The following is a 26598-nucleotide window of genomic DNA, read 5'->3' as shown; positions in this document are numbered from 1 at the left end:
TTGTGGAGAACCAGATGAATCAATAAACCATGTGTTTTTCGAATGTCCACTAGCGATACAAGTTTGGACACTATCACAGACTCCATCGAATCTAGATATTTTCCCAATACAATCACTCACCATCTATTTTGGAGAGTTACTCCGCAAATAGAAGATCATCAATTTGTATGGATCTTATGATATATCTGAAAATGAGGAATAATCAATTTTTAACAACATAAATCTGATGAAAAAACTACAATTACACAAAAGATTATCCAAAGTAGGATGAATGAGGTTACAAACTTACCTCCTATTCTGGACAGATGGTGTTTCACAGATGAGTCGTGGAAGGACAATGATTTACATTCGGGACAAGGTTGATATAACACTCTAAAGGGTTTTAATGGATTATTGGGGGCACGAAATACTCGAGTTAGTCTTTTACCCTTTCATTCGGAAGTAGATGCTCTTATTTGGATAATAAAATATATGAAGAATTTACGCCAATATCAAGTCACATTTGTAACAGATTGTTCACAATCGGTGAAAATAGTTTTGGAACTAGAAGAATTGTCAGGTTTTACAAATTACTTAGAAGATATCCAGATTCTGAAAGAATGTTTTCACTCTTCCGAGCTCCTCTAAATACCAAGAACGATGAAGTCAAGGTGGATAATCTTGTACGCAGTGTTAAGAAACGACCGATTTTTATCGTTCATATGGATTTAGAGCTATCAGATTAGTTCGCAGAGTCGTCATGAATCTATGTTGTTTCTGTCGATGACAAAAATAAAACTAAAATTACTTCACCTCCTAAAGTGTAACTATGATCCCCGTACACCATCAAAATATTAAACTATGAAATTTAATCACTAAATCTTAGAAATTAAATTGATAATAATATATTTTTTTTCTTTTAACATAAATATTTTTTCTTATATGCTATTTTAAAAGAAACTTTTGATTTAGTGCTAGAGAAAGATTTTTCTCAACATTTCTCTTTCATTATCTCTATCTATGAAATTTTACAAAATTGTATTAGCATGTTTTTTAGCATGCTTACAAAATTGCACTAGCATGCTTATTTAACTTCAAATAAGTTGTTTTCCCCCTGTCATAGAAAATTTGTAGAACTAGAGCCAATATTAAAATTTGAAACAGTTTCGGATGACATTATTGTGGAAATTATATTTTCTGTGTGTTAAAGTCTATACATATCTTTCTCTTCGATAAAGATTATTTAATTTATAATTTTATTTTTAATACAGAAATATTTTCAAAAGTAACTTTTCATTTTTTATAAAAACCTATATTTATGGATTTTTGTTTTTGTTTATAAAATGATAAATATTTTGGAAAACTAGATTTCTGAATTTTTAGGGATTTTTTGCTGAAATTCTTGATGGCTAGTAAATTAAATTTTACAAAAACTAAAACCTAAATCTAGATTGGATAAAAATGATTTTTGAAAAAACATAAACCAAAATTATTTGAAAATTACAAACAATCAACATCTTTTTTTTTGAACACACATTCAACATCTTAGTGTTTAAATTATTGTAGGTCTAAGGCGAGTTATTTTTTTTGTGTTTTGGGTAAACAAAATTTTGTTGTAAAATATTTTTTTTTAGATTCGCCGGATTGATCCTCTATTGCGGACCGAATAAGCGAAATGGTTTGATGTAAAGTTCTAAAAGGTTTAATATTTGTGTCACAAGTATTTTGTGTTAAGCGATCTCATAAATAATTGCCTCTAAAAAGGTCATCTTATTCCTAGCATCAGGTCCATTATTGTTCAATTGGCCCAATGACTGATTTGAGTCTTTTAGTGTCCAGTTAGTTGTGTTTCGAAAAAACAAAGTGTCCAGTTAGTTACAGAAGTGTTCTAGTTCTACACTTCTAGGATCAAATGTACCGCCGGGCTGGTATGATACCTTATCCAGTTATCCTATATATGTCGAGAACTTTGGTCTTTGCTTGATAGACTATATTTTGATTAGTATATGTGTGTTTCAAACCACAATTTACTATATAGATATAGCGTAATCCCATTACTCCCATTTAACTTAAATAGTCGAGAAGATAATCTGCAATAGGATTGTCTCGCTCTGGTATCAAAGTGCATATAAACCCAAAGGCCCTGGTTTGAACTTTGAAGTGCGACCATAACTGATATCGAACCGTTAAAATCGCTAAGGCAGGCCCATGACCGTTGCTATATTTTATTTGTCAAGAGTAATTTTGCTCTGTTTTCTAGTTTTCAACCCATTGAACTATATTCGCTTATTTGTGAATAAATCTTACATTTTGAATATGGAGTTTCATCAAATACTAATGAATAACAATAGATAAGTAATGGTGGACGATGGGTTTGAAATCGGCATTGTTACTCAGTGAGGTACGTGTTTCAAACTGCCATTCATTCTATAGAAGGAAAGTAACTTTAGGCGACACTTCGTCACGGGGATCCAAATTACCTACGACACTTAAAAAGTGCCGATAAAAACATAAATAAGCGCTTCAACGAACTAGTAAGCTTGTGATACAAGAAATATTCACGGTTTCTAAGCCACTGATTCGGCATAACGCATAAGAACATGGGGTCATTTGTAAAATTTTTGATAGCATAGCCTAATTACCGATGTGTCTGATGTAAAACTGTATTTTCGATTGAATATGATTTTATATTCATTCGAGAAAAAAAAAGAGTAGAACAGTGATTCGATGAGTTTTGGTCTTCACGATATGGACAGCGATTGCGAGACGAATAAGAATGGCGAAAATATTTCTGTTTCCCATGAAAAGCGAGTGAGGTTGGAAAATTAGGAGAGGGAGACGACAAGTGGAAGCTTACGTTCCAAAAGTGAGACACGTAAAGAGTTGTAAGAAGACGTGTGGTGAAAGTACTCTCATCTTCACAAATATATTTTGGTTTTATCTACACATGCTTTGTCTTATCCTACGTGTCCATCTAATCAGTTCCGTTCCGTTCGTCAGGACCATATCAAAAATCAAATAATCGTATCACAGATCTTATCTACCATAAAGATGGTGAGGTCCATTTCTGTTCTAAGGTTCTTTTTTAATTTGAATTACTACCAACGGTCAAAAGTACTTTTTAGTTAGGTTTAAAGACATCACTAGCTGGTGACCGCTACATGTCTAGTTTCTAAATCTTACCTGTCCAACCGATTTGATGGATCCGACGCCCAACGGTGATCTAAGAGAGAATATATAGTTTTGAATTAGTGTGTATAATTGGTTCAGTTATACTATATGGTTCGTATTTGAGTTGAAAATATTTAAACAACACAATATGTTTTCTTTTAAAAAATTTACTAATCAATATAAAGATGTGACGATAAGCTGCAACAAGTTGCGTTTATCTATAATAAGACCGCAACTTTTTGCACATATTTTCATAATCTAAATGCTTAAACACAATTGAAAACACCTTAAGCCTATTGGAGTTCAAATGCCAGATTATGTTACTTTTTACACATTAAAGGAAATTTTAGATTTTGTCCCAATAAAAATGATTTATTAAACAATTATACAGATTACGAAAAAGTTACAAAAAATGTCGAATTGTCTATGTATTTTTTTCATAGTTATAATATAATAATAAATCAGCATTAGGAAAATGCTTAAACACATTTTTAGAGTTGACTTTGAATTGGTTTTATCATGGAGACTTCCAAAAAAAGTTTTGGGATTGGAGATTTCCAGAGTTGGATCTAAGCCATGTTATGAAAGGCCTGTTCGTTTTGAGATCGCCGAAACTGGCGTCAGCGGCTAAAAGTTAGTCATGATTTGCTTTTTTTTGGTTGCTGAAATACAAAACAGAAAACACAGCGGCAAGATAATGAAAAGAACTCGGTGGCTCTGCTGACGCTAAAATAAACAGCGGCAAGATAATTGAAAGATTTCGGTGATTCCGTTGTCGCTAAAACGAAATTCCTTCATCTCATCTCTTACTTTTCCTTTTAAAATTATGTTTTTGTTCTTTTAATTTTGACGCAACCGCCGCGATCAGCGTCAGTCAAAAGAACAAGGCTGAAGTCATCCACGACTAATATGCTATATTTGGCCTACTTGATATTTGGTTTGACTTGTTCGAATAATAAAATTAAACATGTATTTGGTTTGTTAAAAACAAATATTTGCATTTTCAATTATATAATAAAAATGGTGTATTTGCAAGTTAATTTTCTACATATTCATTAGTAATGAACTACTTACAAGTTATTAAATAATTATTTGTAAGTCATTTAATAATTCTTTATTAACTTTTAGCTTCATAAACTTTGCATATGAGTTTGCTAAAAAGCTAGTTAGTTATAATTCCAAACTACACATTTTTTTCTATTATAAAAGGTATTTTTTTTACTTCTCATTTGTTTTAGGTTGAATATGAAATAACATTAAAAGGAAACGAAAAAGGTTTCCATCTACATTCAGTATACAAAATAGAAAACTCTAAAATATTTCTATAAATAGATTACTTTTAATTCATTTATCATATAAATGAATTATTCTATTATATTTTAGAAACTTAAAAAAAAATAAAATAGGTAATAAGTCATAGATAAACCTTGGATAATAAACTAACAGAACTAAGTAATTACTTTGATCTTAATATTTGATTAGAACTTGACCCGCACATCCGTACGGATATTTGATTTAACTTATTTTCAAATTAAACTCATAGATCATTGGTTTTATGAAAAAATTCCATATATATTTTTATATTTGTAATTTAAATATAGAGTAAAATAAATTATTATATAGCATAAATGTTTAATAATATTATTTTCTTTGTACATAAGATTAAATTTAAAATTTTGTAACTTGATGCAAATTGATGTAATTGTACTATTCATATATTAAATTAATGTTTTTATTAATTTATTTTAAATAGAAGCAACATACTAAATTTTTTAATTGTTTGCATTAGTTTTCTATGAATTATTATTAATTTTATGATATTTCGTTTTCTTAAAAATTGAATTCTCGAAATTTTTATATTTGACTAAACTAAATAAGGTAATACTGAATTTAAAATTTATTTTATATAATATATACTATATATTTTATTTTGTGTTTTAATTTCACCACAAAGAAACAACAATCATTGTAATTAATTAATTGAAATTTATTTTAAATGTATTGGTTAAATCAGTAAATTAAAAGAAATATAAAATGAAGTATTTAGTTTATTGTAGACGTAATGGCTAAATATACAAATAAAAAAAATATTTAATTTGATATCCATGTTTCCAAACAATATCATTTATTATGCTATCAAAGTTTTCAAACACACTTATTTATTAAAAACTATCCATCTTACCAATCAATCCCAATTTGTACTTGAGTTTTAATAAGATAGATATTTGTATTGTATTTGCGAGTAATTAATATAAACGACTTAATACTTTAACTTGATCAAGATGAATACTCAATTTCACAAACCAAATACGGACTAAGTAGCGAATACGAACCGAATAGCAAATATTTATGCCCACTCCTAAGTTAGGAGTCCTATGAATTTAGAAACAATAAACCAAAAGATAAAATCTTTCAGAATAATTTGATTGTAGAAGATTCGGGTTGAATCTATAGGGATATAATCCATATTCTAACACAACATAAAATGTTGGATAAAGCTGTAAACCAAAACTAGAGTTTAATCATTGCTATCACAAAGATATTTATTTTATTTTCTGGTAAAGTTAAAATTAGTTATTTTAGAAAATAGATATATACTATTCATTTGATGTTTTGAAAATGCTTATCTAATTAAAATTTAACTTAGAAAAAAAAAAAAAATATATATATATATATATAAGATTTTATTAATTTTTTTTGTGTTTATGGTTTAAATAAACCGTATGCTCTTAATTAAAGCTTTGTATGAAATATAACTACGTGACGATCAAAATAGGATAGTTCATTTAAACTTGTTTTGCATTTATTTTCAAAATCAATTCTATGAATATGAAATTATACAAAATTTACTAAATATATTTATGTTATTAAAAAACACATGATTGTTATCATGTGAGAAATATGATATTTTAACTTATGTTCTTAATGTGCGAATTATTATTTGATTAAAAGTTATTGTATAAAAATTTATATTTTTTAAAATGATGTATTTTTAATTTTTCATACAGTTTATGTTTAAATTTGTATATAAGATTTATTTTTATTTATTATTAGATGGGTTATTTTTGGGACTTGAGGATAATTTTTACCTGAATCATGAACATATATGTTTTCATCTATGTATTTAAAATGTTTATGAGATATATAACATACAACATATTTTTAGTTTTATTATAATTGTACAAGTTTAACATTTCAATCATAAAGGAGAGAATCTTTACATATTTATTCAACATATACATCTACTTAAGATTCAAAAAAAAAGTTTTAAGAAGAACATATACATTTACACTTAGTAAACATATTCCAATGGAACATTTTTAAAACTGTTCTACAATTTGTAAAACCAAAATCACTTGTTACAAAAACCAAATATTACGTGCATAAACAAATTCATGAGTTCTAAAGCTATGCTAATCAAATCATATTTAATTTTCATATTAAATTTACTTTTTGGTTTAATTTATTATTAGAACTAGATTACATATATTTAGTAAAATGATATATATATATATATTTACTTAATTAGATAAAAACTACTCAAAGATATATATTTATAAGAGACCATGAAGAAGTAAGTTAGCATTTTATACAAAATATATTTTCCCACAAAATAAAGATTATTAGTGATATATGCCGTGAATCTAAATCTACAAACCTAAATTTTTGTTAAGGTAATATTGAATTTAGTTATTATTTTTATTATTATTTAAGTAATGTTATTTTTGGATCTTATATCTTACAATTTTCTTACGATATTTTAGGTAATTTAATAATTTGAATAAAGATAAGATGTGTTAAATAAGTTTTTTATAAGAATATTATTAGATAAAAATAGTCACCCTGTGAAATTTTAAGAGATAATTCAGATAAAAAGTCACATGTGAAAAATTATGATTTTTTATTTAATAGATAAGATTAGTAGAATCGAAATAGATGTGTATTAGTATTCCCACTATCTATTTTCTTTTTATATGTATTAATTATGGTAAATTTTATAAATGCAGTTCCTGAAAAAAAAAACATTTTCAGAAACTTTTTAATACAATGAACGGTTTAGAAAGGAGGTACGTAATCTAGAAAATTCTTGTGCTATTCGGTACAAACGAGTGGCTGTAAAAACGAGTGGCTGTAAAAACAATTATATTTTAAAAGGTTGGAAAGTTAAACACCACTTCTTGTTTCCCTATGTCCTTCTCCAATCTGGCAAATCTCGCTCTCTGACACATATCAAAACACAAATCCCCCTTCTTTGCGAGTTGCACCGAAAGCTTCAGCCAAAACCATCGAAGTAAAAGATTCAAGAAACATATAAATAACCATCCACAAGAAAGAAGAAGGAGAAATCGAATTGAAGAAAAATGGAGAATGGAGGGTCGACAATCACAATTAAAGGGATTCTGAGTTTGCTGATGGAAAGCATCTCAGAGTTGGAAGATGAAGAAGGAAGATGCGCGAAGAGAGTTATATCACTTGGAATGGGAGACCCAACACTGTACTCGTGTTTCCGTACAACACAAGTTTCACTTCAAGCTGTTTCAGATTCTCTTCTCTCCAACAAGTTCCATGGTTATGCTCCCACCGTTGGTCTTCCTCAAACTCGAAGGTTATTTTCGTCATTTGCTTCTTTCTCTGTTTTCTTTTCCTTTTATAGGTTAACGCCGCCGATACTACCGTCAATATTTTTTCCTTTTTAACCACCACCGTCAATTTCTTATAACGCTGCGGTGTATTTTGATATTTTTCTTTAGAAACAAATCTTTGGTAATTATTGTAGAACGACCTGGACAGTTTACAAAAAGAAGATCTGAGCAGTCATATGAAGAATCATTTATAAAAAGAATTTTATTTTCGACGTCATAAAAAAGAATCCAAAAGTATACGCTAGAACGTAGACGTGGTACTGTTAGAGCCTAGGAATGCCAAACTCGGTTGGTTTAGCTCAACCGAGTAAACCTAATCAAAATAACCGATTGGAATTTTGAACCGAATGTAAATTCGAGACAGTCAGAAATTTAACCAAACTAAATTCGAACAAAAACTTATTTTATTTCCTTTTACGTAAATTAAATAAAAATTAAAGATGAATTTTGGTCGAAAATTGTCCTTTATAGTAAACCGGAATATGCAAACAATAGGACCAAATATAAAAACCTAACTTGTAAAACACGTCTCACACTTTTTGTGCAATGAAACAGGGCAATCGCAGAGTATCTATCGCGTGATCTTCCATACAAACTATCTCAAGACGATGTGTTCATCACATCAGGTTGCACGCAAGCAATCGATGTAGCACTGGCAATGTTGGCTCGTCCTAGGGCCAATATACTTCTTCCAAGACCAGGTTTCCCGATCTATGAACTCTGTGCAAAGTTTAGAAACCTAGAGGTTCGCTACTTCGACCTTCTTCCAGAAAACGGATGGGAGATCGATCTTGATGCTGTCGAGTCTCTCGCAGACGAAAACACAGTTGCTTTGGTTGTTATAAACCCCGGTAATCCTTGCGGGAATGTCTATAGTTACCTGCATTTGATGAAGGTTAGCTCTAAACTTTGACATCAGGAAACATATACTTCGTATTTGGTTTATAAAGAAACTTTGTGTGTGTGTTTTTATGGGTTTTAGATTGCGGAAACGGCGAAAAAACTAGGGATTCTTGTGATTGCTGATGAAGTTTATGGTCATCTTTCTTTTGGGAGCAAACCGTTTGTGCCAATGGGTGTGTTTGGGTCTATCGTTCCGGTTCTTACTCTTGGATCTTTATCAAAGAGATGGATAGTTCCTGGTTGGCGTCTCGGTTGGTTTGTGACCACTGACCCTTCTGGCTCGTTTAAAGACCCAAAGGTTAGTAGTAGCTTCAATATATCTTTCAAAACTGATTATCTAGAGAGCGTGAGAATTAACCATTTACTTGATTGAACTTGTTCATTTGGATCAGATCATTGAGCGTTTCAAGAAATACTTTGATATTCTTGGTGGACCAGCCACATTTATCCAGGTATATATCTATAACATAAATTCAGAATCAACTTCTATGGTTTCTCATCGTAAGTAGACACAAATACTGTTTTTGATTTTGTTGCATTAGGCTGCAGTTCCCACGATTCTGGAACAGACGGACGAATCCTTCTTCAAGAAAACGTTGAACTCGTTGAAGAACTCTTCGGATATTTGCTATGACTGGATCAACGAGATTCCTTGCATTGATTCCTCGCATCGACCAGAAGGATCCATGGCAATGATGGTTAGTAAATATATATATATATATAAATTGTGAATGATGTGCACATTTTAAAAATGTTCTTATTTTACTTTCTACGGTTGGTTTCAGGTTAAGTTGAATCTCTCGTTACTAGAAGATATAAGCGACGATATCGACTTCTGTTTCAAACTAGCTAGAGAAGAATCAGTCATCCTTCTTCCCGGTAAGGATATTACTTCAGCCTCTCTGATTATGGATATTACATTAAGATTAAAAAATTTAATAGTATTATGGATGTGGCTGAGCAGGGACTGCGGTGGGGCTTAAGAACTGGCTAAGGATAACGTTTGCTGCTGATGCATCTTCGATTGAAGAAGCTTTTAAAAGGATTAAATGTTTTTATCTCCGACATGCCAAGACTCAGTCTCAAACCATAGTTGATTTGTGATTTTGGTATGGTCAAAATGTGCTTAGAAAGCAGATACAGTTATAGTGTTTTCTTTTTCTTTTTCTTTCAATATGAAATACGTGATATACAAGTACTGTAGCTTCATTGTAATAATATCAACTCAATTAAAGGAAAATACATGCTATACAGTTATAGGAAATATTTATTAAAAATTTTAGATACCGTTTCAAGCATAATTTAGTGTAAACTATATGATCACTGACAGAAATGTATTCACCGTTGTGTTAAAATCATTGCTTTCCAATTTTGTATCTTCTGTCACCCATTTAAATAACATGCATGAACTATCGATGTTAAGATAATATGATATATTTATATGACCCAGAGCGAAGTCTTGACCTAGACGTGTCTAGGTAAAATCCCACAGCACAAGCGCTAAACTCTTCGAGTTTGGTGAATGGTGATACAATGTGAATATAGGTATAAGGGTAGTAAGACGCAGAGAGAAAATGAGGAGCAGAGGAAGTGATGTGGGGATTTTAAATCACCGGTTGCAAAATCCTAAACTCTTCGAGTCTGATAGAATGTAGAACGTTCACGTATCAATATCATACCTAATCCTTTAAGGTTAACGCTTCAAAAGCAATTATGTTCGACCGACGACATGACTTCTTAGTTTGATACCGAAAGGTATTATTTTCTATAACATTTTTTATATACCTTATTGGCTGATCTGACCATTTTTGGAGAAATGTGTTTAATGCTATAGAATGGATTAATTACTACACTATTTAATCCAAGTTTAGATTGCTTTCTGACAAATGTTAAGGGAACATATCATTTATATTAAAATAGAAATTACGACTTTGATTCATACGTGATGTTTAATAATATATCATTAAAATCGGATTGACTAACAAATCCATATTTGATTCTTTAATAAATTATACATAGTGGTAATGTACCACATATAAAATAATCATGATATATACAAATCAAATGATTTCTCATTTTCATGCATATAACATAGGTTATTAATGTTTGGGTATAAATTAAACCGTATGTATACAATATTAGATATATTTATTGTATCATATGTATACAATATTAGATACATATATTTGAAAAAAATATATTAGATGGAAAACTAATATAAAATTATTATATTCTAAAGTTGATATACACACATCATATATATTATAATATATAGACCGATTTAGAAACGAAAACAAATAATTTTATATAAAAATAAATGAAAACAAACATTCTGCATAGATCGATATCTAGTCGTCTATTACAATTTACTATGTTAACCACTTGAATCAAAAAGTGATAATTTAGTTCAAAAACAAATCAAACCTATAATCGATGATGTGGTATACACCAAATCATAAGAGATTACTGTTAAACTACCACTGCTTTCTAACGTTGATAATTGATAGTGTCTAACATTAATGTTAAAAAAAATTGTTTTAAAAAATCAATGGATCTCTCACCAAGATGCATTAAACTTTAAACACATACTAATCCCCTAATATGCTATTAGAATAGTTTTAATATTACAGTGGTGGACAAATACAAGCCCATTCTCTTTTTTTTTTTTTTTTTTTTTGGCTCAACAACTACTTTCATTAACCATAAGAATTAGGACCTACATCAAAGTTTGATCCTAAAGAAGGCATTTCAGCCTCTATTACAACTTTTAACCACTGTGGCACAATAGAATACAACTTGGGAACATAATTCATAAAAGAAAGAGCTTCCTTCGCTATCCTATCTGCCGTTTTGTTACTATCACGAGTAGAGTACTCGATCTTGTAGCCACGGTTCGCCGAGAGAGTGTGGGAGATCTCCTGAATGAGTGGCTTCAGTTTCGGCCATGTCTCCTCCTTGCCTGTTATCATCTTGGCAAGGACCAAAGAATCTGTTTCAAACAAGACATGTTTATATCCAAATCGAACCATCGTTTGTACTGCCCACCTTAGCGCCAGTGCTTCGGTTTCTATTGGAGATCCCACACCCTGTAACCGCTTAGCTCCTGCCCACAGCAAGCGACCAGTATGGTCTCTGCTCACCCAACCAATACCCTGATATTGATGATCCTTGTGCCAAGCACCATCAGTATTGCATTTTATCAATCCTTGTGGTGGGGGCTTCCATTTGAGCCTTGGTCTGTTGCTTGTGGGTTTTTTGACCTCCATCTTTTCTTCCTCTTTTCTCTCCATCCATTCTTTCATGTCGTCGACGGCCCTCCTCACTGTATCATCGGCTGCATAATCCTTTCCTTGGAATGCAAAAGTGTTTCTGCTTTTCCAAATGCGCCATAACAGCCAGGGTATCAGGTCAGCATGTGCTTCTTCTTCTGGGTATATGTCCTGCAAGCTCATCACACGCCAAAGGTTTGAGAATAGAGACTCAGACATTATACCGTCGATGGGAGCATGAACCGGAGATAGTGCCCAGACAAGACGAGCGTAGGGACATTCGAACAGTATGTGATTGATAGTTTCTTCCTCCATAGAACAGCGCGGGCACCTCCCCTCTCTAGTGATGTGTCTCTTCTTCATGTTTGCTGCTGCAGGGAGGGCGTTGTTGACGCTTTTCCAGAGGAAATGATGGATCTTTGGGCTTGCATTTTGTTTCCAAATCCTCTGGATTAAGGCATCTAGGCTCGGCTGGTCCACTGTTCCTCCATGATCGTTTGACTGAATGATTTGTGTCTGTACCCAGTAGCCAGACTTGACGGTGTAGTGCCCTGTCTTTGTGAACTCCCAGCTGTAAGTGTCTTCAGCTGTCGCACCTTGCGGGACTGTGGAGATGATTTTATCTGAGATTTCTCTTGGGAAGAGATTCCTGATAAGCCCCTCATTCCACTCTATTCCTGTGCTTATCATTAGGTCGCTAACCTTCATATCATGGCTGAGACAATTGTAGTAGGGTTCAGCTAGGATCTTTGTTGCATTCACTGGCTGCGCAGGCTTGCTTCCCAGCCACCGCTCTCCCCAAACACTTGTCTGTTGTCCATTACCAAGAACTACCTTTGCACCTTGTTGTATAAGTTTTTGAGCTGCGTGAATGCTTCTCCATGCAAAGGAAGGGCGTGATCCCAGTGTGGCGTTCAGCGGGTCAGATGTTCTAAAATAGCGGCTCTTGAACAACCTAGCGAGCAGAGATGTTGGGTGTGTGATCATACGCCAAAGTTGCTTTCCTAGGAGCGCAATGTTGAAGGCTTCCAGGTCCTTGAAACCGAGGCCTCCATTATCTTTGGGTCTGCATAGATAGTCCCAGCTTCTCCAATGCATTCCTTTAGAGGATTTGCTTGATTTCCACCAGAAGTCTGACATGATGGAGGCTATTTTCTTGCATATAGTTTTGGGGATGAGGAAGCACGACATTGTATATGTCGGTAGAGCTAAGGCTACCGCCTTGAGTAGAACTTCCTTTCCGCCTGCAGATAAGAATCTGTTTTGCCATCCACCAATCTTTTGTTCTAGTCTTTCTTTGAGGAAACTGAGGATAGAGACCTTGGAGCTTCCAAAAGACTCTGGGAGACCTAAGTAGATCCCGTCGCCACCCTCTTGTTGCATTCCAAGCTTTAGTTTAATCTCCTCTCTGCGCTCATTAGGAATGTTTTTTCCAAAGTATATGCTTGACTTCTGGTAGTTGATGCGTTGTCCCGAGGCTAGGCTATACGCTTGGAGTATTTCAGATAGACGACTGAGTTCTTCATCTGATTGCTTGCAGTAGAACATACTGTCGTCTGCATACAATAGATGAGAGACAGCTGGTGCCCCCCTTGCAACCTGTAGTCCCGTTATTTCTCCGCTACTCTCCGCCTTTTGTAATCTTTGAACCAGGAGCTCCGTACATATGACGAATAGATAAGGAGACAGGGGGTCTCCTTGCCTTAAGCCTCTCGTTGGTCTAATGTCTCCATGAGGGCTACCGTTGATGAGGACCTGGTACTGGACCGTGGATACACATTCCATGATGAGAGCACACCAAGCATCTGAGAAGCCAAGAGTCTTCATTGCCTTTGCCAAAAAGGACCACTCCACTCTATCAAAAGCCTTGGAAAGATCTGTCTTGACGGCGATGAAGTCCCTTGAGCAGCTGTTGTTGGAGTTTAGGGCGTGAAGTAGCTCATGGGCTATTAGTATATTGTCTGAGATAAGCCTGTCTTCAACGAAAGCTGCTTGAGATTCAGATATTACGCAAGGCAAAACAGACTTCAAACGTTTGCTTAAAAGCTTAGAAACTATTTTATAGGCAACGTTACAGAGGCTAATAGGCCTAAAATCCACCAGCTTCTTCGCATCTAATTTCTTGGGAATGAGGCAGATGTTTGTCTTGTTTATGCTTTCTTCTAACTTCCCTGAATTGAAGAAGTTCTTGACCATGTTCGTGACGTCTTCACTCATGGATTCCCAGAATTGCTGGAAGAAGAATGCATTTATACCATCCGGACCAGGGCATTTGTGGGGATTAATGTCGAAGACTGCAGCTTTAACTTCCTCTGTCGTGATGGGTGCCAATAGTTGCAGGTTCTGCTCCTCGGTGACGACCGTAGGGACGTCATCCCAACTCCCAAGATCAAGCCCAATATCTTCTGACGCATATAAGAGTTTGAAGTGCTCGTCTGCAAGTCTTCCCAAGTCTTCCTCTGCATACCATTCCTTCTCTTCTTCATCTAGGAGACTGTAGATGCGGTTCTGAGCCCTTCGGTTTTTTGTGACAGCGTGGAAGAACTTGGTGTTTCTGTCCCCGGACCGGAGCCAATTGAGTCTGCTCTTTTGTTGCCAGAAGACTTCTTCGTTGTAATACTCCGCATTCAGGGCTTCTTTTAGGCTACTGAGCTCGTCTCTATTGATGAAGCTGGACTTCGTTGCTTCATCGATTCTGGAATGTAGCTCTTGGATTCGCAAGGCAGAGTTTGGCTTTGCACTTCTTTTCCACACAGAGATGTCCTTTCTGCAGGTGGCAATTTTGGCGAGAAGGCCAAGTTGGCCAGGCGCTTGTCTCTTCCATGATTGTGTGACTGTATTGGAGAAACCTTCTCTTCTGATCCAGCGGTGGTCATACTTGAAAGTGGCTCGCTTTTTCCAAATTTGATCAACTAGTGTGGTGAGGACTGGGCTGTGATCTGAGCAGACCTTCGGGAGGTAAGTTGCTGAAGCTTGGGAGAACATGTCGAGCCAGGCTTGATTAGCTACTGTTCTGTCTAAACGGCACTGCACTGTCTCATTATTCCTAGTGCCTGCCCAAGAGAACTGGTACCCAAAATGCTTGATGTTCCAAAGGCCATTAGCATGCAGCATCTGTCTGAAATCTTTCCCTTCGTCAATAGATCTTACTGCGCCCCCTAATTTCTCCGAAGGGTCTATAAGCTCATTGAAGTCGCCAGTCATCATCCATGGACCTTCTCTAGTGGTGCCTATTCTGGTGAGCCTCTCCCATACATCATTTCTCTTGCCCTTTATCGGCTCACCATAGACACAGGATAGGAAGAAGATCTTGTCTTGCCAGTGAACTTTTAGATCAATCACCCGTCTATGCATCTGGAGGGCCTCTACCTTGCAAGCCTCCTTCCACATCACTGCTAGACCTCCCCCTCTTCCAATCGGCTCCACTGTTTTCAGATAGCTGAAGCCTAAACTTTCTACTAAACTTTCCATATATCTTCTACTATTTTTGGTCTCACTGAGGAATAAAATGTCAGGAGAATGCTGACCAAGCATTTCCTTTAGACGTCGAACTGTAGGGGTATTCCCCAACCCCTGACAGTTCCAGCTGAGAATTCTCATATTGACTTCGAAGGGTTGGAATTATCCATCAACCCTTCTTCCAAGATTTTACCACTCCCCAATACTATCCTACGGACAGTATGGCGAGTGTGGAGAGCTGCTACTTGAGCAGAATGAACATGGGACTCTGGCTCCTTTTCTCCTGAGCCACCACTTTTATTTCCAAGCCGCTGGAACACTGAAGCTTCTTGCATCTCAAGGCGGGGCTTTTTTGGATCTCTGTCTCCACTGTGACTGAGCCGGCGCCTTTTGGATGATGTCGCTTCTAGTGAGCTGCGTTTTTTCTCGGATGAGTTCTTTGAGCCTGATCCAAGCCTTTCGAAAACTGACGGAGGGCTCCGACTGCCTTTACTAGAGAGCCTCTCTTGAGATGCTTTCTGCGAAGATAGCGCCTTGGAACTGCTAGTATTTGGGTCGAGGTGCTCCACCATCGATGGGCTATCAGGTTGCTTGTCTCTTTGGCTTCCCAGCCTCTCAAAGACAGACGTCAGTTCCCTGTCTGGTTCCAGAGTGTGGGGGCTCTGCTTTGTTGGCCTTTCTTCTTGCCAGATGATGACTTTCGACCAATAGGGACAGAAGATTCGCCTGAACTCTTGGAGGTAGTTCCTTCTGCTCTGGGTGTTGAGATTATCTCCTTCTGTCTCCAGACTCTAGTGGAGGCTCCCACTATACTTTTTCCTTTTGTGTCTGCACTTCTGCGTTGTGTTGAGGCTTTTGACGCTCTTCGAGATGTTGTTTGGCGAGGTTGGGGTCTTCCCATGTCTACAGCGGTAGCGCCAGAACCACCATGGGACCTTCTTCCTGCCACAGCTTCAGTGACCAGTTGGTTACTTGCAGGTGTGTCTCTTCCCTGATGATGTAGTTGGGAGGGGCATCTGTTTTGGTCATGAGTTAATCTCTTGCAGAGGAAACAAATTTTGATGAGCCTTTCATACTCAAGCTCAGTAGGAATTACTTCACCAGACTTGAAGCGAGCAATCCGGCGGAATTGGAGTGGCTCGTCGGCGTTTATCCAGACCTGAGCTCTGACGTATTCCACTGATGAAGAGTTTTTTGCGTGGAGTTCTACATTCTCGATTTTCCCTAGAGGCCCAACCAGAGTATCAATAGTCTTTCTCTTCAGCAGGTGAACCGGGAGGCCTTTTATCCGAATCCAAAAGAGGATCTTTTGGAGAAAGCTCGGTCCTGGTGTTGGAGACCATTGATCCAGAGCTACTATCCAGCCGTTGACGAACCAGGGACCTCTGGTGAGGACATGGTGGAGGTCCCTGTCTGACTGGAAGATGAATTGAACACGGTCAGGGCCAACCCCTCTTCCATGTACTCTGTCTTCTAGACCCCAGATGGGAGGCAGAGCTTTGACGAGGCCACCAACTTTGTGTACCGATGGGTTGAGGCATCTGACGATGACGCTGAGAGAGTTTTCTTCTAGGAGATCGTCGTTTTCCAGCTCAGGGATGTCAACCATCACCCCTTCCTCGAGTAACTCGAGCTCCTTGAGTTCCTCCACCAGCGAGCGCTCCCTTTGTTTGCTTGACCGAAGCATTCTGGGAGCTTACTGTCGCAGAAGGAGTGAGATAAGAGGCTACAGAGGCCTAATGAAAGAAGCCACAAAGGCCTAATGAGGGACTAGATCGTCTCAATCGAGCCAAGAGACCCAGAGATTGTGTTACTTGTTCGCAGATCTGGGTGGCGATTGGAAGCTATCGGAGCTTAGTGGAGACAGCTTGTACTTGAGAAGGCGAAGCTGAATGATATCCTAGAGATAGATCAGAAAAATGGGTGTTTGGGGGCAGATCTGAGGAGATTCGTGGAAACCCTAGCCGTCGCACTGTAGTCGCTTCTCTCTCCCATTTTTCTTTTACAAGCCCATTCTCTTGGATGCATCAGAATCTGTTAAGGCCCAATATTTGGTATTATTATTAAAAGATTGTTGTACTCCTTTAATATGAAGTACTAAACGATTCTGATATTGAAAAATCGTAGTGAAATGAAAGAACTCACTTAAAAAAAGAAAAAAATGAAAGAACTCATAAATCAAGATGCATTGTCCCAAAAAGAACAGAAAAGAAGGTTAAATATTTATTAATTTAGTGTTGTGCTAGATGATAATGTTATTAAATTTTAGTGGTTACGATACGACCAGCCCACGTGATCACATGCATGTATTTGAGAAAAATACTTGTAATCAACTAATTATTAAATTTATTAATCAAAAGATTTAAGTTTACTAGTCCTAGTTCATTCTTTTGAATAGTAAAGTGGGTCCATAAAGAACAGTTAGTTGGGCTTTTGGCCCCAGAGCTTTGATTCTTGAGTGACCCCTTCCAAATATACACCTCCTATCTTATGTTCTATCCATTTTTTTCCTCTAAATAGATAAATATTAACTTGGAATGAGTAATATACCTAACATGATATTTTCAAAATAACTTCATTTTTTTTTTCATATTTGAACAATCAACATAAATTTATGTTTTTACACTATTTCTCCCATAATTTAATATTTTCAAAACACGAAACTTTAAAAAGTTATTAGCAACAAAATTTTGGTAGTTTAATTGTAACAAACGAGATTCTTTTTTTGTAATGTCACGAGTTGACTTGAAACCATCAAAAAGCATCAAATTTGATAACTTATTAAAGGAAAGAATTGTTAATTTTATATCAGAATTTCTAAAGATTATTTTTTTTGGTGGACAAGACTTAGGTTCACCCCCTATGGTGAACCTTTAAATTCACCATTCTCATTAAAACCAATCAAAATGCCATGTAGATAATTAAATAAAAATTATTAAATTATTTAAAATAGTTAATAATAAAAATAATATCAATTTTAATGACGTTAAGTAAATCTTAAACCCTAAATCTTAAATTCTAAACCCAAATATATATATCCTAAACACAAATTTTATACCCTAAACCCAAACCATATACCGTAAACTCAAATTCTAAACTTTAAACCCAAACCATAAACCTTAAATCCAAATCATATACCCTAAATCCATCATATATCCTGTACCCTAAACCCAAATCGTATATCCTAAACTCAAACCGTATACTTTAAACCTAAATTATATACCTTATATCTAAACCCTAAACTTAAAGATTTGGATTTAAGATTTAAGATTTGGATTTAGGGTATAAGATTTGGGTTTAAGGTATATGGTTTAGGTTTACGGTATATGGTTTGAGTTTAGGGTATGGCATTTGGGTTTAGGGTATAGGATATATGATGGGTTTAGGGTATAGGGTTTGGATTTTGGGTTTAGAAGTTGGGTTTTGGATATATGATTTGAGTTTAGGATATAAAATTTAGGTTTAGGGTATAGGTTTTGGTTTAGAATTTAAGATTTTGGGTTTAGGGTTTATTTAGCGTCATTAAAATTGAAGTTATTTTTTTAACTATTTTTTTAATAATTTTGATATTTTTTATTTAATTATCTACGTGTCACTTTGATTGGTTTTAAGTGAAGTGGTGAATTTAAAAGTTCACCATAGGGGGTGAACCTAAATCTTGTCTTTTTTTGTTGATAATTCGGGGTATCTAGCGGGCCGAGATTCAATCGACTAGTTTATGGAGATCTGACCACGGTACCAGTTAGACCCGGTTACTCGCAAAAAAAAAAAAATATTCATGTTACCTCGCCACATGGATGGGTAAAGCTAAGTTGGCGCGGATTCCAACCCGATCCCTTAGAAACATTTTGAGACGCTATGCGCCATGCCAGCCGACCACACCCATGTGGTTAAGATTATTTCAAGTATATATGAGAAATTATTTAACATGTTCATCAAGAAAGTATATGAGAGATTATGAGTTAAAGTCCGAAAATATTAATTAAAAGACACTTTCTAGATAACTAGTTTTCGAGTGGATACATCGTAGTGTTTTATATAGAGTATAATTACGATAATAGTCTATTAATGAGTTCCTTTGTCACATCGATGCATTAAAATCAATTTACGTATCTGTAGTCTGTTACACCAGATTAGTGGACTTCAATTTCGATTACCAAGTTGGAATGTATTTTGTTTTCTCGTGGTTTACATAAAATACATTCGAGGTTTTCTTTTTGAACTAACGCAAAAGTGTGAGTGTGTGTGTGTGTATATATATATATGTAGGCACAACGTTGTACATAACACAAGAAGAAAAAAAGAGAGAAAATGGAGAATCCTCAGAGTAGAAACAAGAAAAAGAGGCTAACACAAGAGCAAGTTAGACAACTGGAGAAATGCTTCACGTTGAACAATAAACTCGAGCCAGATCTCAAGCTTCAACTTTCCAACACGCTAGGTCTACCTCAGAGACAAGTCGCAGTCTGGTTCCAGAACAAGCGAGCCAGGTCCAAGACTCAGTCTCTCGAGCTCCAATACTGCAATCTCCAGTCCAAGCTTGAAGCAGTTCTCTCCGATAAGGCAAAGTTAGAAAATCAAGTGCAGTTTCTCCAAGATGAGCTTAAAAGGTCTAGGAATCAGCTTGCTCTGTTCACACATCAAGATTCTCCTGTGGATAATTCTAATCTTGGTTCTTGTGAAGAAGGTCATGATGACCAAGTGGTGGTCTTTGACGAGCTTTATGATTGTTTCGTTACCAATGGACATGGATCTTCATCAACCTCATGGGTCTGACTCTGTTGCAACACATACGACGAGATTCCAATATTTTCAATATTATCTCTATTGTAATTATAGTCGCTTACTTATACCAGTGTGTGTGAAAAATGAAAAGAAAGATTTGACTTTTTTCTTTCTTATTTCAACTCTGGATAGTAGATATAGTTTTTTTCTTTTTTTTTTCCGGATAGTAGATATAGTTAAAGAGTATTAAATAACTGCAATCAAGAATCACAACACAAGAAACCAAAAAAAAAAAAACTTAATGGTCTACTTTCATATTTTACCTTATTGATCACATGAAGTGTTATCATTCAAGATTGTTCAACATGTACCAATTCTGCAATGATTTTAAAACCTTATAGGTGTAACTGGTCAATAGTCCAGGTCTAACCAGAATCTCTTCCATTTGGTATGAATCATCCTCAACAGATTCCTTAACTCGCTATCCTTTTCATCACAGACACGATCGCAAATCTCAATCTTTCTTTCGAGAAATATCCCTCTTGTCCATATCTTTTCGCTTTCCATCCGAACCTCGTGTATATCTAGTGTTGAGTATCATCATTCAAATATGTAAGCAAGACAATTCACTCACCAGAGACTCCACACTGATTCGAATAGGAGGTTAAAAAACTATGTGGTTTAAGAATAGATTAAGCTTTCTTAGGGAACAAAAAATTATCATGTGACCTTTCTCAGCCAATTTGTTGGCGAGACAGAAGTATGGAGTCACATGACCAAAACATATTATGGAAACATGAAAGGATGAGACCTTTTTTGGTCAAGGCGTCAATATCTGTCAAAAATTTTAACATTAAACAAATTACTATATGTGGAAACATATAGTAACGAACTAAACAAGGAAAGAGTGATGAATCAATCAAAGAAAGGGAAATTGAACAAATACAACTACTTCATGGTCTACTTCTTATTGCGTTTTTAGAAACACAAATTCATGCAAGATTTGTCTCCTTGAGTAGGTTCTCCAAAGTGTCAACAAAATTATCAGTGTAACCGGTTAACAATCCAGGACTAACCACAACCTCCTTCAACTTGGAGTGGTTCCTACGCACGAGATCCCCAATCTCGCTATCTTTGTCCATCACAGAGGTGACAGCAGCACTCAAGTTCTCCTTAGAGAACCATCCTGTCTTTTCTCTTGGCACTTCAACTGAAACCTCGAGTTCATCAGTTAACAATCTCGTGTTGAGAACTTGATCAGCCAAGTATGGAAGCAAGACTATCTGGCAGTCACTCATTAGAGACTCCCACATTGACCCGAATCCACAGTGGCTCACAAAGCAGCCTACTGATGGCTGAGCCAATATCAATGGTTGCTGCACCCATTCTCCCCAAACTACTCCACGACCCTTCACTCGCTCCTCGAACCCTTCTGGTAACGCTTCTTGAATCGTCTTGGCACCTTTTGGTGGCGTTACGGCTATAAAAAAGGGTAAACCAGTGAGCTCCAGTCCCAAGCAGAGTTCTTGGAATTGGTCCTTCTCCAGGGTGATTTGGCTGCCTAGTGCACAATACACTACAGAGCCCGGTCCAAACCCTCCCAGCCAATGGTTCCATTTATCTTCAAGTGGTTTACTCTTGTCTGGCTCAGGAAGCATTGAACCGGTCAAGAGAACCTTCTTCTGGTACTGACGCCCTATATAGTCGCAGAACTTACCTTCGATTTCTTCGCACGTCCTAATGGAAATGAAATCACAGTTCGTAAGACCCGTGGTGACACGATAGTAAAACCTCTTGTAGTAGACGGCGAAAGACAGCAAGGCGTGAGCATCATGTCGGCGGAACAATAGAGTTGATGAAGGATAACCAGGTGGAGGAACTCCTAGTTCACCACCAGGGACAAGGTCATGAGCTATAGATGTAGCTGATATCACGTTGTACAGCATACTCTTGATTCCATGCTCTTTCGCCACTTCCGTAATCCAGTGAGCAAGATCGAACAAGATAATGTCAGGTTTCAAGGCACGAACCGCAGCTTCCACCTGGTCGCGTGTCATATCCATGGCTGTGGACAAGAACCTCCATAGCGTGACCGGGATATCGGAGGGAGTCTCGGCGCCAGCAGGGAGACCATCAACATGAGGAATAGTAATAGGGCGGAAGACGATGCTGTCCGGGAACAAATTAAGATGTTCTAACTGTTTCTTGGCTTTCTTGGGCAGCAAGAAAGTAACCCTATGGCCTTTCTCAGCTAACTTGTTAGCTAGATGCACGTAAGGAGTCATGTGACCAAAAGCGAACCATGGGAACATGAATGCATGTAACTTTTGGCACATTTTCTCTCCTATAATTGTCAAAACAAGCAGAACAGAAATTTTTTTTTTGACTGTGAGGTTTTTGCGATTGATGAGATGCTCTTCCCCTCTCACGAGCAGGCCTATATTTATTATGCGAGTCTGTGTGAAGGACTGAAGGGTGCATTAGGTAAAATATTAGTGTGTAATTGGTATATTAAATTAATTATTAGTAGTTGATGGGTGTTTTAGGTTTATTTAGTAGTGAATTTCATGTGCCATGTTGGTCAAAAAAAAAAAAAAATTTCATGTGCCATGTGCCACACTATATACTGGACAAAATATATGGAATCTTAAATTGGGTTTGGTTTAATTCGAGCCAACTTTTTTCGGATCTCAAAATTTTGATTAGTGGAATATTGTGATTTACTATATTCTATTTTGTGTTGTGGTCATTTTATATTATTTAATATACTCTATTTTATGTTTTGGTCAATTTATATTATTATTGGAAACTTATCTGGAGATCACTAGATATCAACGAATCTATCTGACTCCATTGTATGTGTGGTTTAATCATGTACTCATGAAAGTTGTAGTTGAGCCAAAAAAAAATATCAACGAATCTAGATCTACAAATTTCGGATATTGAATTCGTGCTCTCTAACGTATATTTTTGTAGTTATTCAAACTCTTTTTGTCTTTTCCCAATGCGGAAAAGTAACGTTAGTTTATTTTGTCGAAAACAAACGTAGAAAACTTTGACAAGAAAAGAAAAGAAAGAAAAACGTCCGAAAAGAAAGAATAGTACTTCCAAAGTGTCTAGGGAGAATTGAACTCTTGACCTAAGACACAAACTTTGGAAGGCCAAACCACTAGACCATTTGCATATTTCTTTTCATAAATGAATACTAATAGTTATTATTATGCAACCTCTTCTTCTACCATAAATCTCTAAATGATTTTATAAATATTAAAAGTTAAAACTTGTAAATAGCTTATTAATTATTCAATATTTCGAGACTGTTATTAAAAATATGAAAACCGGTTAATAATCCAGGACTAATCAAAATCTCTTTAATTAGTTTTGCGTGGTTCATCCTTACGTTGTCCCTAGTATTCACTGTCTTTGTTTCGATCACACCGCTCAAGCTTTCTTTTGAGAATCTGATAGGCCGTTACAAGTATACTAATCTAAGAAGAAAAAGGGGAAGCAAGATAAGGAAACAAAGGAATATTCAAATGAGACTGACATTTCGGGATATTCAGGAGGAAGTTAAGTGGGACGGAGAGACTCTTTGACATTTACGATTGTTAGAAGAAATACTCTGTTATTGTTGTTTTTTTTTTGAGTTTTTATCAAAGAACATGTTGTTGTAAGCGAGTGAGTCATTTCAAGAAAACAGACGAATTAAATGAAGCTGTGAAAAAGCTTCTCGCAAAGTATTTCTGGCGGATCATTGCTTCTTAGGAAATAACTTCCAAAAATTATCGTCGAAAATTATTCCCGAAGAATATACACTGATTGTCGAAGTTTTTGTTTTGTTTTGAATAATCGAAGTGTCTGAAATTTTGGTCTAAATAATTTCCTTAGGCCGAGAACATCAATTGTTAATACTCAAACATGTCGTAAATCCTTCCTCTCAACAGAAATAAAAGTAGCGGAACAATGGATGCAATTGTAAACGCTAAATCATTAGTCCAACACATCGTTGTCGAAGTATTGAACAAACATTGTACGTTGTTACCAATTCCTTGTGAATTGATCTGGGTGTATTACAAATGACTCAATTGTGACTTACGGTTTCACAATTCGGGTTTAAAACTAGATCACATCAGCCCGTCATAATATCACTGGAACACATCACAAATGCAGTACTCTCACGTTCCAGTAACAAAAGCAAGAAATTCATTTTGCAAATCCAAAGGAGAGTGTGCTTAACAAAATATTTTTTTTGTCAACGTGCTCAACAAAATATCAAGACTAACACTTTATGAGTTTTTTCATAACCAGTTTCTAGCTTTAAACGGTGATTAGTAAAGAGATTAAAGTCATAAAATTGAGTTCATCTAAATCGTGTGATCAGTTGTCTTGAATGAACTTGATTGTTTATTCAAGCACCCTTATTCAATTATTGTAAAGAAAAACGTCCAAGCAAGTTTTATTGGTTATGTCGACCATATAGATAATGACTTTAATTTTTTTTATATAGAAAATATTTTAATGTGGAAGAAACTAACTCCACAAATATGCGAACAACACTGTAACAGACAAAAGGGCTTTGGCCTGATCACTAAATAATTTCAATAGTGGAAATTTTCGTCATATTAAAAACAATATAAAACTATTAGATTGTATTAAGTTAGGTGACAACATTGCTAATCCATTTATCAGAAGGTTTAACACAAAACTAAGTTTTGAAATTATCGAAGACGTTGAACTTATTGCATATGACTATAACTGTTTGATAGAAACCCCACCAACATGATTTTGTATTTTATATCGTAAATTATTTTATAGTAGGATATAGAGACCAATGAGAGCATATTCTTCTTTACAAGCAAAGTATTTCATTCAAGATTTGTTACGTTGACTAGATCATGCAATGCTTCCACAAACTTATCCGTGTAACCGGTTTAGTAGCCCAGGACTAACCAAAATCTCCTTCAATCTGATGTGGTTCCTCCTGACCAGATTCCCTAACTCGCTATCTTTGTCCATCACGGAAATGATAGCAGCACTCAAGCTTTCCTTGGAGAACCATCCTGTTTCTTCTCTTGGTACTTCAACCGAAACCTCAAGTTCCTCAGTCATCAATCTAGTGTTGAGGATCTGATCACCTAAAAATGGAAGCATGACTATTTGGCAATCACTCATTAGAGATTCCCACATTGACCCAAATCCACAGTGGGTCACAAAGCAGCCTATTGATGGATGAGCCAATATCAACGGTTGTTGCACCCATTCTCCCCAAACTATTCCACGACCCTTCACCCTCTCCTCAAACCCTTCTGGTAACGCTTCTTGAATCGTCCTTGCTCCTTTTGGTGGCGTTACCGCTACAAGGAAAGGTAAACCAGTAAGCTCCATTCCTAAACAGAGTTCTTGGAATTGATCCTTTTCAAGAGTGATTTGGCTTCCCAATGCACAGAACACGACAGAGCTTTGTCTAAACCCGGCCAACCAACTACTCCATTGATCTTCAAGTGGTTTACTCTTGTCTGGCTCAGGAAGCATTGGACCGGTCAAAAGAACCTTTCTCTGGTATTGACGTCCGATATATTCGCAGAATTTACCTTCTACTTCCTCGCATGTCCTAATAGAAATGATATCGCAATTCATAAGACCTGTGGTTATGCGATGGTATAGCCTATCGTAGAACATGGAGAGAGACAACAAGGCGTGAGCATCACGTGGGTGGAACAACACCTTTGATGAAGGATAACCAGGTGGAGGAACTCCTAATTCGCTGCCAGGGGAAAGGTCATGAGCTATAGCAGTAGCTGATACCACGCTGTACAACATACTCGTGACTCTATACTCCTTGGCCATTTCAGGTACCCAATACGCAAAATCGAATATGATCATGTCCGGTCTCAAAGCACGAACCGCGGCTTCCACCTGATCACGTGTCAGATCCATGGCTGCAGTTAGAAACTTCCCTAATGAGATGGGGATATCCGAGGCTGTCTCAGCGCCAGCGGGGAGGCCGTCAACAGGAGGAATAGTTAGTGGATGAAAGGCGATGTTGTCCGGGAAAAGATTGTGATGTTCCAACTGTTTCTGAGCTTTCTTGGGCAGCAAGAAAGTAACCTTATGACCTTTCTCGGCTAGCTTGTTGGCTAGATGCAAGTATGGAGTCATATGACCAAAAGCAAACCACGGGAACATAAAAGCGTGAAACTTTTGGACCATTTTCTTTACGAATTGCCGAAACAAGAACGGAACACAAATCTTCAAAGCAAAATCTGAAATAAGAAAATTTTGTTGTATTTCAAATCATAAGCATTTTTTGTTTTTGTTTTTCTTTTATGCTTTCTGCGACTAAGATGCTTCTTCCCTTCCTAGAACATGGCTTTATTTAGCTTTGACAATGTGCTTGTGAAAGAGTGTGAAGGGTGGTCTAGTTAACTATTAGTGGGCTGCAGGAGATT

General features: G+C 36.1%; 5 protein-coding genes across 5 annotated transcripts; 2 read left to right on the top strand and 3 right to left on the bottom strand.

Moving 5' to 3' along the window:
* The first annotated feature begins 7292 nt into the window (after positions 1–7292).
* On the top strand, positions 7293–9973 carry LOC108820767 (probable aminotransferase TAT2). The gene is made up of 7 exons (XM_018593777.2): positions 7293–7756; positions 8349–8688; positions 8776–8994; positions 9089–9148; positions 9239–9394; positions 9482–9575; positions 9661–9973. The coding sequence occupies exons 1-7, from the start codon at positions 7512–7514 to the stop codon at positions 9798–9800; spliced, it is 1254 nt and encodes a 417-aa protein (XP_018449279.1). The 5' UTR covers positions 7293–7511; the 3' UTR covers positions 9801–9973.
* Positions 9974–16052: 6079 nt separating this feature from the next.
* LOC108838205 (uncharacterized) lies at positions 16053–17111 on the bottom strand. Its single transcript, XM_018611169.2, has one exon. It carries the CDS (start codon positions 17109–17111, stop codon positions 16053–16055), a length of 1059 nt encoding a protein of 352 aa, XP_018466671.2.
* Positions 17112–19484: 2373 nt separating this feature from the next.
* On the top strand, positions 19485–20415 carry LOC108841313 (homeobox-leucine zipper protein ATHB-52). Its single transcript, XM_018614084.2, has one exon. The coding sequence runs from the start codon at positions 19736–19738 to the stop codon at positions 20198–20200; it is 465 nt and encodes a 154-aa protein (XP_018469586.1). The 5' UTR covers positions 19485–19735; the 3' UTR covers positions 20201–20415.
* A 539-nt stretch (positions 20416–20954) lies between these two features.
* LOC108838197 (UDP-glycosyltransferase 79B10-like) lies at positions 20955–22527 on the bottom strand. The gene has a single exon (XM_056993351.1). It carries the CDS (start codon positions 22483–22485, stop codon positions 21142–21144), a length of 1344 nt encoding a protein of 447 aa, XP_056849331.1. The 5' UTR covers positions 22486–22527; the 3' UTR covers positions 20955–21141.
* Positions 22528–24875: 2348 nt separating this feature from the next.
* On the bottom strand, positions 24876–26566 carry LOC108839868 (UDP-glycosyltransferase 79B9-like). The gene has a single exon (XM_018612648.2). It carries the CDS (start codon positions 26357–26359, stop codon positions 25064–25066), a length of 1296 nt encoding a protein of 431 aa, XP_018468150.2. The 5' UTR covers positions 26360–26566; the 3' UTR covers positions 24876–25063.
* Between the last annotated feature and the right edge of the window lie 32 nt (positions 26567–26598).

This window comes from Raphanus sativus, chromosome 2, assembly GCF_000801105.2.
Source record: "Raphanus sativus cultivar WK10039 chromosome 2, ASM80110v3, whole genome shotgun sequence".
Classification (NCBI taxonomy): Eukaryota; Viridiplantae; Streptophyta; class Magnoliopsida; order Brassicales; family Brassicaceae; genus Raphanus; species Raphanus sativus.
Note: the sequence above shows the minus strand (reverse complement) of the source record. Positions and strands in the feature narration are given on the sequence as shown.